This window comes from Symphodus melops (genome assembly GCF_947650265.1).
Source record: "Symphodus melops genome assembly, chromosome: 8".
Taxonomy (NCBI): domain Eukaryota; kingdom Metazoa; phylum Chordata; class Actinopteri; order Labriformes; family Labridae; genus Symphodus; species Symphodus melops.
The window spans coordinates 14,848,257-14,859,628 of record NC_136698.1 but is presented as its reverse complement, the minus strand read 5'-3'; the positions used below and the strand labels follow the sequence as shown (position 1 = coordinate 14,859,628).

At 42.0% G+C, this 11,372-nt stretch overlaps 1 protein-coding gene and 1 long non-coding RNA gene across 3 annotated transcripts in view; one reads left to right on the top strand and one right to left on the bottom strand.

Annotated features, from left to right (window-relative positions):
* The window catches only part of LOC306827892, a 49,469-nt gene continuing 38,097 nt past the window's right edge, over positions 1-11,372 (top strand). For both annotated transcript variants that reach the window (XR_013779685.1, XR_013779686.1), the window contains exons 1-2: positions 1-71; positions 1,090-1,164. This is a non-coding gene — a long non-coding RNA (uncharacterized lncRNA). The remainder of the gene's footprint in view (positions 72-1,089; positions 1,165-11,372) is intronic.
* On the bottom strand, positions 2,363-9,763 carry rgmd (RGM domain family, member D). Its single transcript, XM_079350363.1, has 3 exons — positions 9,484-9,763; positions 6,178-6,689; positions 2,363-4,090 (listed from the first exon to the last, which is right to left on the bottom strand). Exons 1-3 carry the CDS (start codon positions 9,575-9,577, stop codon positions 3,392-3,394), a joined length of 1,305 nt encoding a protein of 434 aa, XP_079206489.1. The 5' UTR covers positions 9,578-9,763; the 3' UTR covers positions 2,363-3,391.

The following is an 11,372-nucleotide window of genomic DNA, read 5'->3' as shown; positions in this document are numbered from 1 at the left end:
GTTTCCCTGCTCCCTGGATTTACCTTGTTTTGCTCCTCGTGGTTTTTGGACGTTTTGGATTTATTATTTAAGTAAGTTATCGTTTTGCCTTTTGTTTAAATAAATCAGCTCCTTTAGTTTTACCTGCAATTGGGTCCTCCTCCCTGTTTTCTGACTGCACACGTGACAAACCAGTTACATAAATTAGAAACATGCCTCAAGGACATTAAGAACTGGATGACCAGACATATTTGGCAACCTAACTCTGACAACACTGAAGATATTGTGCTTGGTCCTAACACCTCAGGGAGTCTTTTTCTTATGATACAACTGTACCAGATGGCATCAGCCTGAAATCCAGGACCACTGTCGGGAATTTGAGTGTTTCATTTTATCAAGATATGTCCTTCAACTCCCACATTAAACGCATTTCAAGGAAAGCATATTTTATTATGGAAAAAAGTAGTTTGTGCCTTTGTTACCAGTAGGTTGGATTAATGTCATTTCCCTTTTATCAGGCTGCTCTAGTAAGTCTCTGAAGACTTTGCAGCTGGTTTGAAAGACAGCAGCTGGTGTACTAACTAGAACTAGAACAAGAGAACACATTACTCCTGTTTTTTTAAAAATCTACAGTAGTATTTAGAATCCTTCTACTTACAATGCTTTTTATAATAAGGTACCATCTTATTTTAACAAACTCATAGTGCTGTAATCCCCCTCTAGAACATTATGCTCCCTGAATTCTGGCCTGCTCATGGCACCAACATCTAAAAGGCTTATGGGAGGTAGGGCCTTAAGGTATCAGGACCCTGACTTTTGAAATCAATATCAGTGTCTGTGAGGTACAACCCCCCCCCCCCCCCCCCCCCCCGAAGGTAGGCTTTAAACTCTCCTTTTTGATGAAGTTCATCAAGTTAGGTCTGGACCAGCTCCTTGTTATGCTGCTATGGGCTTGCCAGGATTCCTGACAACTTGAGTTCCTGTCTCTCCTTGTCTCTTAACTTGAGTAAATATCTACCTATCTTTATGGATTCACATCATAATATGGCACTGTCTTTAAATCTTCATGTACCATTGAAGTTACTTATTGTACATCTTCTTGTCTCATAGGTTCCTCTGGATCATTGGTGTTGATGGCCTTCAGATAAGGACCCCCTCTGATTCCAACTGCTACAACTACTGAGTGTCAGTATTACGTCTATTATCATTAATATAAATGTCTATGTGAATTAACATTAGGTCTTGGTAAATAATTTAACAAAGAGTACAGTATAGACCTGCTCTTTTTGCAAAGTAAAGAATTGGTGCTCCACAAGTACAGATTGATTGTGTAACTATATCACAGAAACAATATGTTGTGCCTCTGAAAAGAAACATGAAAAGGTAGGCCTCAGATAATAAGTACATCAATATTGTGCTTAAGCACAAACTGTATACTTTCCTGTATATAGAGTAACTGTATACTTTACATCATTTTAAATGGCTGCATCCCAGAGATTGGACTGTCAAGAGTTTTTACCATCAAACCATAATCCTTTCCCTTTCTTTCGTCATCGCTCTTCATCTCTCTGTCCTCTTTATATCAAGAATGAGGTGATGGAGTCACCCAAGGAGGACTTGATTCAGGCCAGGAAAGTGCTTCACTTACTGTATAATGGCTGAAAATGGTGACACGTTTCATTGGACAGAAACCCCACAGCTGACTGTGGCTCTGTCTCTATTTGAAGAAATGGGGCACAGAGAGATTAAGTGTGATTGCATGTGTGATGAAACATGCTGACACACGGTAAAACAAGCACAGAGACACTTTTAGCTTCATACAATATACAAATGAAATCTCCACCTGCTAATTAGAGAGCATTAATTGTGTATGTGCTCATAAAGAATGTACTGATTTCTTAAGTGCATTTTTGAAGGAGATAAAAAGTGATCACATCTCTCTTTTTAATCATAGCACACTTTTGTTCACATATAGTGCAAATATTAGCATTGTGTATGTGCACGTGTTTTGACTCTAACCTGGCGTTAACCACAGACTAAATCCAATTTGGAGCCTTACAGCGCTCTGGCAGACAATAGCAAAGGCAGCAGCCAGCTCAGCACTCAGAAGTAACATTTACACAGGGGACTGAGAACATACTGTGGATCCCTACAGCTACACAGCCAGCCTGTCAAAACTGTCTTTATACTGCGAGCTCTTACAATTTATAGATTGAGGACCTCAACAGGACAAAGGAGGCATTGCATGCATATAGATTAGAACTGTGAAGTTCTGTCCAAGTTCTTTTAAATTCCTTCTTCTTTGCAACAATACTATTTGTCTACTCAATTCTTTTACCATAAAAGACATAAGGTACAAGACTGACAAAAAAGAAAACATAGGTCTTGTTCTCAAGTGTCCAACACTTTAATACAGAAAATTACAGATACAACACAACACATATTAGTTTACCGTTTATACAATGTCTCCAAATAAGCTACTAAACACAACAAATGTAAAACAAATTACAGTTAAAACATCTATACACAGGCAAATGTACACAATATAAAACACATATATACATTCTTAATATATTATTATATAAAGATTTGTGTTTTTTTCCTTTAAAACCTTAAAGTCAAACAGCTTGAAGAAGGAGTGTTTCACAGAAGATGAGATGAACTGATGCATCATATATTATGCATAGGTAGTTTTTACATACAGTTGTTGGATCCTGTGTATTTAGCGTGCCAATTTCTGGAACAAGGTTTGAAGTAGATAAAGCGGTACCGTTTAAATACGCAAAACTTGCTTTTTAACAGATTAAGTGCTGGATTTGACCTGGAATATTACAGGATCTGGAAGTAACATTGCTCTGCACAGAAACGGCTTACTAAAAGTGGAGTTTATGCAGCATCACACATGGTGAAGTGTTTGAAGGTTGCGCATGAAATATTTACAAAAAGAAAGAGAGAAATTCTTTTCAGCTGCTTAGTTGTCAGAGCACACACAAGTTTCACTTTTCAGAAGACTTCTGGAAACCAAAGAACAGTGTGAAAATGTTGAACCATATCATTAGTCCTATTTCTGATTCCACAGATTATGTGAAGTGTGAAGAAATGCCATCTGTTAAGATGGTAAAACTCTTCAAATGACAAAACCAGGAAAGTTCACCCCCCCCCCAGAAAAACAAACAAAAAAAACAAATCAAATGTAATATCTGAGCTCGGATCACTCTTTCCTCAAGCTGTTAATGCTTCCATGGTCTGTTCGTCTCCATAGTTCTATTTTAATTTTTTTTTTTTTTGGCATTTCTGCATTATTATGATGGAGACAGGTGGGAATGGTAGAAGGGATGACATGCAGTATAAGGGGTGGCTGGAAATGAACATGGGACACTGTAATGTGCAAAAGGCATGCACTATTGCATTTTCACACAAGCAGCAGAGTGAGGAGTAGGAGTGAAAGCAGTGAGCTGCTGGCTGCTGATGCCGCCGACATGTTTGACGCCCCTCGGTTGTGAAGGCGAGGAGTCCTCGGCGAGTTCTGCTTCAGTTTACTGGGCGGCAGCGCCTTTAAATCCTCCAGAGCGCCGTAAGCAGCCATAGAGAACTCCGGGTCTCCTGTTGTCAGCAAGTCAAACACACAGGACTGAAAGTACACGTCCTCTACCTGAAGAGTCTCTCTACACTTCGCAGTGGCCCGCTCGACTGTATACACCTGATGAGGGGGCCGCAGAGGACTATGCTCTGTGTTGGTGCCCTGCAGGCGGGGCTGCTGGCTCTGTCGGCCAAGCGTGTGCTCTTTGATGAGCTCGTTGCGTGGGCAGCCGTGCAGACAGAGCTGCAGGCCGCCATTGTCTTCTGAAAAGTCCAGGGTGTCCTCTGGCATGCGGATGGCGAAGGTCAGGTAGCTGCCCACACGCCGGACAATGATAGAGGTGCCGATGTAGCGGGCCTGTATCCTCACCTGCCGGCCCACTCCGGAGCCGCCGCGCTCCACTATGGTGAGGCTGCCGCTCTCGCCGCCACTGCGGGTACCATCCTGAAATGCCACTGGCAGATCTTCTGTGGTGGCCTGGTACACCTTCTGCTCCGTGCAGCCGTGGTACGACTTAAAGATCACTGTGATCTGAAAATAAATGAGAGGAAAAAGAATCAGAATCAGGTATTTTGGAAGTACATCTATACACACACACGCACACAGAATATGACATGTTTTAGTGTAAAAAGAGAACCATTAGTATACCGTCAGGTCTTTTCATTTCTGTTGAGTAACTCAAATATTTCTTTCTGCTTTGGAGACACTGACTTATTAGATCAAACAGCCACACAGTTTAAAAGTAATGATGCGCACAACAACAAAAAGTCCTTATTATGATGACAAACAGCAGTACCACTTACAGCCACAAGATGGGAGCAGGAGGCTGTGTAGAGCGTGTTAAAGACTCACACTGGGTTTTTTTTTTTTTTTTTAAATAGTGATTTTTTTTTTCTCTCTGAAGCCAATCAAAAAAGTTTACAGAAAATGTTTAGAGGGCTTCATAAAATGACACTGGGCGGTTTTCACCCAAAGAGTTAACCGTCTTATGAACCACAATGAATCCCCTGTTCTCTTTTTACTAAAACAAAAAGGACGACTGGTTGTAGTCAAGAGTCTTCCATGAATGCGCGCTGTAACATCACCAGCTGATCACAGCTTTGAATCTCTGTGCATGTTTTGACCCTTCTCCTACACTGACAGTGCATGTGCTTTACTCAATGAATGACTGTGATTTAAATTACAGCTGAGCTTTAAAAAAAAAAAAAAAAAAAAAAAAGGGGCCTCGCCTCCATCCGTTCAAAGTTCCCAGACAAAGCGGTGGCTGTGGTTAAGTTTACACTTGCAGGGATACTGTATTTGATGGATGATTTCCTGTCTTTAGTCTGGCTGTTGAAAACAGCTCAGAAAGCATGATAGGGGCATGCAGGTGCTGGCAAAGACAAAGCCAAACTACAGGTTTGCATTTAGCTGAAAACGCACAACACACAGCAAAATGCATTGGAGTTTGTTCTGAGGTCATTGGTGCAAAACCAACCAAGTTAATTCACCAAATTGAAAACCCTTTCCCGCTGTCCAATTACTCCTTTATTTTTCCACATTATTCCATATTTACACAAAATGCGCCCAGTTAATTATTTGACCAGAGGGGTGAAAAAACATTCCAGATCGTGGTGGTGGTGGAGGAAAATCTCGAGCGAGCGTTAATCACTACCATATGACCACCCATGTATTAAAGGTAGAGCGCTCAAGCATGTCTGTGATTCAACACCGCTGAAGGAGTCCCCTCCTCTCTCTGCTCACTCACAGATCTGAAGGAGCTCCCTGACAAGAGGAATGCTGGTGACTCGAGAGGCACCGAAGAATGATTATTAACTTCACATGTTTGATACGTATGGCAGTACTTTGGCTATAAATCCAGCACATAAAAACTCACCGCTCTCATAAGTCACACGTTTGAAGCTGACTTTAATCATCGCTGAATTGTTGCTAAAAGTGAATAATTAGCCCTTATGTGCCATTTGGTCCATCAATTGTACTTATAAGTACGTCTTCGGATTATAAAATCATGAATGTCTCTTTGCTTTTATTCTGACCAACAATCAAGAAGTTTCTGTTATGTTATGTGAAAAAAAGAAAAAACAAAGCAGCAAACTTCTAAAAGAAAACAATATTTGGCCTTTTTTGCTAATAACATAAAAGGCGCTATGTGTAAGATGTACCTTTAAATCTTAATGTGACCCAACTTTATCGTCGGCCATTAAGGAAACATGTTATGTTTAAGTGCTGGCTTCTCTGATAACAGATCAGCAGTATGTCCTGCTCAGTTTTGCTCCTGGTCTTGAATCACTGGTATTTGTTTGGACCAGAGAAGGTAGGCGGTTTTAAGGCAATTATTATTAAGGAAAAATAAGGATAGATATAGGAGACACTTTTGAAAAACGGAGAAAAGGTAGAATGCAGAAAGGGTTTAAAGAGCCATGCAGAGCTGGGTAAACACTGAAACTTCTGTGTCTGCCACATAGAGCCAACCACGTGCACATCAACTCTACAGTAGAGAGGAAGGGGCTCAAATCTCTCCAACGTATTGAATTTGGACTGCAGTACCAATTTCAAATACTACGTGTTAGAGTTACATATTGCTCATTTAAATGACTAACGCTTCACTGTTAGCTTACCTTGCTGGTTGCCGTTGCGCTGGATCCTAGCACAACAGGCACATTGGTCACCTGCACAGACAGGAAGCGGTTGTCAATCAGAGGCCACGCCCCCTCCACTTTGCAGGTTTGAAACTCGTCACGGAAAGTCCGCAGATGTGGGTCTCCAAATAATCCACAGTGGGCGTATTTCTTCTGCTGACCGCCTGAGCCTGATGTCAGTACACGATTCTCGTAGTTGCACAGCTCGGACACCACTGGCCGAGATGTGCTCGGGACCTTAGCGGAGGAGGTGGGCCCGTCACTGGAACAGTTGTGCTGAGAGAATAACTCCTTAATGCGGAAGACAGCCGAGTGGTAGACCAGGTCCCCCCTGCAGCTGCGTGCCTGCCGCCGCGTGCACAGAGCATAGGCCCGCAGGGCGATGCAGTAGTCCACATCCAGAGCCACATCCTCCTGCAGACCACTAGAGGGTGAGGTAGAAGCCACATACTCTGCATTGCAGCGCTGGATTCGGCACTGCTGGCAGTGAGCTGCAAAAACAAACCCACTCATCATCAATATTGTTACTGCAAAATCATTTATAAATCACACTCAGTCTACAAACAAAATAAATCATTAGTAAACTCTTTGTGGAAAAAAAAAATGCTGCCGAGATCTACAAATACGACCAAAAACAAGTTCCTTCCTAATAGGAATCTGATCATTCATCCAATAATTCTGAAACATTACCTCACCACAGTTTGCAAGGTAGCACAGTCATTATCAAGTTTAGCTCAATCAGGAGAGCCATTAAAGCCAACTCCGCCAGCTCAGCTCACGAGGCCATGTTTCCACACTGAGCTTCAGAGTCAATCAAAACTTATTTCCCCCAACGAGTCCTCACAGATAAAGCACATACCCTCACTGCAGGAGGAAACCAACCTGTTTGCCTCGGGGTGTTGAATGTGGTCTGGCTGTTGCTGAGATAATTGAAGTCCATTAAACTAACTACATTGCACGACGGGGCTCTGGGTATGGGAGCAGCTAACGTGAACGGCCCCCACACTCCAAGTATCACAGTATGCCCAGTACGACTCACATAGAAGCACACTTGTTCAGCGACTCAGGGTACAAACTGGAGTTGAGGGAGGGTGTATGTTCCATCATCAATAGCCAGCTTTTAAAAAAAAAAAAAAAAAACGTGCATCACTTTCATTGCAAAACCAGCATCAGACGGAAAAGACTGCTCTTCTTTACAGAATCATCTTTGAATCTGTGTCTAATCTCCCAAAAGATTGGACAAAGACTGCACGATAAGCATGGAGATTCCACACCAGTGCACATGAATGTTTTCAATTTCTTCTCTTTCATACATGTCAAATGCAGTGAGGGGGCATGACGGATGATTAATGCTTCCCACAGTAACTGCACTTTGACGCTTGCATTGATAAAAACCTAGATGGAGTGTGAGAGGTCAAAATTCTCCATCCCTCCTCTGAATTCCTGCTGCCTGGCTGCAAGGTCACATATATCTGCTGTGATTGACACTTTTTGACAATCACTGCTTGCACAGCTATCAACAACCAAGCCTCTCCCTAAAGGGTCTTTATGTTACAGCACTTAGCGGGTTACCATTAAGTGTGAGGGCCATGATGGGAATATGGGAAAACAACAGGAAATGTGAAGACACAGCAAGTGTTTGTATTAGTGAATTAAACTGGTAGAACTAAGATGGAGCATGAGCTGGAGATGAAGACATCGCAAACGCCTCAGATCTTGTTTTTAGGTTTCACACTGAGAAAAGCTGAATACTCGATTTTTAACAAAAATGTATTGGACCCGTGGTCGGCTCAAAACTAGTTGTGAACATTGCTTTTGACACTTTTAGACTGCATGTATTGTTACCCAACTATCTCAGAGCACAAATGTTAGATAAGGATAAATCCATGTTTGTACACTGACACATTTGCTTATGTAGTGGGTAAAAAAATTATTGGATACATTTATTTTTCAGCCAAAGTATTACACAAGAAATAACCTACCATACCTATTTGGTAGGCATCTATTTGTTTGCCCACTTACAAATTTATTTTCATTTACTTTAAGGTGAAAAGTCATTACAATGAACCAAACCAATGTTCTTTATAATGATCATTTACTGGCTTTACTAATGTTCACTGATCCTACAAGATTCTACTTTGCATTTAAATATTATGCTGGCTTGTTTTTTTGGTTGTTGTTTTTTAATCCCTGAATTGTTTTAGTGTTTTTATTGAATTGATCATGATTCTGTATAATTTACTGAAAAGCAGTCTAAATGTAACAACAGTAACATAATCAGATGATGTTAGGTGTGATGAGGTGTGATTTTATGTTAGCTTCCCTCAGAGGTCATGAATATTAAATTATAGCTATATGTTCAAAGTCCTACGTTAATATCACACCAAATGTAGGCTACAACAAAACGTTGTTTTAACACATGAAACTCGCTCACACTTTCCGAACTGGCCCGAACATGTTAAGTAAAAATCAAAGATATGTTTCTCCTTGGTCTCCTTGAGTTTCTGCCATGAAGGGGGGACCAACACGTTCAGAGGCCAAAAAGCTGGACCCTGATCCTGGTAGCTAACAAAGTTCATAATTGAAGCATTCATATTGGATCAACCACGGCCCCTCCAGCTCCGCCAAAAACTTTAATGATGAACGTACTACGTTTTAAAGTCGTTCTGTTGGTTTCAGCAGTAATGGTGACCGGTTACAGAAACTATCTGTTAGAAATTTTTTTTTAAAAACAGCTCGGTGGTGTTCTTGTGGTTTGTGCTGGACAACAGTTGTTAGCGATGTATGCTAGCTGGAAGCTAAGTCGTAACTTTTACAAAAGTTGGTAAAACAGTAACTGCAGCGGTAAATGCGTTATGCAAAATATGGTAACTGTGACTGTGCTGGTTATAAACTGTTTGCTGTGGGGGGTTTTTGAAGAGAAAATGGTTGGAAATGTTTTCAAAACACGCCCGTAGAGTGTGTTTTAACTCGTGTTGTCCGGCTGCAGGCTGCAGGATACCGAGCAGCTACAGGACATTACTTTGTCCCCGCAAAGGACGGGATACTTTGGAAAACAGTGACTATTTATCCTTCTTAGCACACCCAAAACACTCCAAACTCACAGTCATCAAGAAAGATATGTCTGCGGGGGTTAAAGTTTGAGTTCAGCCACACAAAGCCAGGAAAAGTTAACTTTTTTTTTTTTTCCATCTTCACCTCCGCTCCTTCCGAGGAGAGCGGGACACAACCTTTTTGCATGCGGGAGAAGAGTGGAGCAGCACGGATTGAGAAAGCGCCACTTACCTGGTCGAAACAGCAGCGAAAGTAAAACCATGGTCAACGTTATACAGTCCCACAGCTGCCGCTTAGCCGTGATTTGTGGTCCGCTTCTCCCCATACCAATCCATTCAGTTAGAATGGAGTCCCTCGACTGCTTCTCATCGACGCTGCGGCTGCGGGAAATCAGACAAGAATTCGTCTTCCTTCCCAAGCGCTGTCAGTCAAAAGGGGCCCCTGTCTTCAGGGCGGCTCTACAGGGGAGGGGTCTAAAGAGCAGACGGGGCCCAGAGGTGTATGCTGGCCAATGAAACACTAATTATTCACTAACCACTTGATATCTACATGTAGTGGCAATTATTGGGCTGAGGACAGTGGAAAAGTGCCCTCAACAAACAGAGGGGTCGGTGTGAAATTATAATTGCCCTGATTTTAATGAATACATGACAGGGTGTATAGATGTATAGAGAGTACAACTCCAACATTCAGTTACCTCAGAAGTAACAAAGTGACCTTCATCAAAACACCATACAGAACTGTAACACTATTAGTAAATGAAACTATTTGCACTTCAAAGCACTCAGAGGCCAGCCCCCCCCCCCCCCCCCCCCCCCCCCACCACCACCACCACCAGGACAAATGTTTGAGTGTTTTCAGCATTAAGCAGGATTCTCCCACCTGTTGTTTTCTCACTCCAGCCTTTGCCCTAGAATAATAGGGTTAGATTTACTATTGTCTTTGCAAGCTCATATACACTTGCTGACAATATCTGGTCAATACTTCAACAGGTGCATTATTAAGATCAAATTTAACTGAGAAATCAGAATTACGTTAAATGAATGGCTGGAAAGGGATATATAACGTTAAAGAGTAATGCATTTGTTACCTTAAATGCAGGACATTTGTTCCAAAATAATAGATGCTTCTAAAAAATGTTGGGTTTTTTTTGTCTGGTGTTTTGTAGGTTGCAATGTGATGTTTTACCTGCCCTAACTCATGGGAGGAATTGTCCCTTTTTTGCTTATTCACAACATTCAGAGAAATACTCTGACTCAATCATTTTCCTCCAGCAAATCTTAATGTGCTATTCATTTTCCATTACATTTTCAGTTAGCAACTTGAGTGCAACTCTTTTCCTTTTGTGGCCAACTTTCCATCCCTCTCACCGCTTCAACGACACTCTGTCTTTCATTTGCACAGCTGCTGTGAGGCCGTACCATCTGCAATGCACAAAGACTCACTAGCCTATAGCTTCCGTGTTAGCTGTACCACACATTGTGGTTTTTGTGCGATGCAAATAAAGAACTTGAATGCAACAGCCAACTGAATACAATATTGGTTTGAAGAAAATCAACAGTCAGAAGTAGCATAGTTTTTAGATTGGGATTAGAAACAAAGGCCTTGTTTTGGTGCAGCTGGAACATTTGGCTTGTATAGCTGACTGTGGGTCTCCCTCTGCGCCTCCCTCCTGACTTTATGAGAGAGAAGTGAACCCAGACAGTTATTGGATCACTGGTTTTCGTATACACATGCAGGCTCCTCTGGCCGCACAATTGTGTGATTCAGGTGGCCTGTCAGTCTTGTGAGAGGTCTTCACAGGCCCATGTTGATGTGGGGCTGATATATATAGTGGAGGGGGAAACGAAGACAGCTCAACCCAAGTGGAACGTTTGGATTGTTCTGAGCTGCCAGAAGGGCCTCTGTCACACTGGACCCAGTGTGCCAAGTTTATCTCCCCAGAGGGCTCTACCTTACTCTGTTTGTTCAGCTAATTTTGGAGGCTTGCTTGGTTGATCTGCTTTATGACTGTGCTTTACGGTCACATTTTGACTCCCTTCAGAAATGTTACACTTCTTATTCCTCCACACAACTTGGACACAGTGACGCAGGGGGAGAAGAGAAAATTGTTGATGGTG

What these genes read in the sequence shown, in the direction of transcription:
- rgmd (XM_079350363.1), bottom strand. Translation starts at nt 9,577, where the DNA reads ATGGGGAGAAGCGGACCACAAATCACGGCTAAGCGGCAGCTGTGGGAC. An exon ending in TTCGCTGCTGTTTCGACCAG is followed by an intron (nt 6,690 to 9,483) that starts GTAAGTGGCGCT and finishes TTGTTTTTGCAG; the next exon opens with CTCACTGCCAGCAGTGCCGA. An exon ending in GCGCAACGGCAACCAGCAAG is followed by an intron (nt 4,091 to 6,177) that starts GTAAGCTAACAG and finishes ATTTATTTTCAG; the next exon opens with ATCACAGTGATCTTTAAGTC.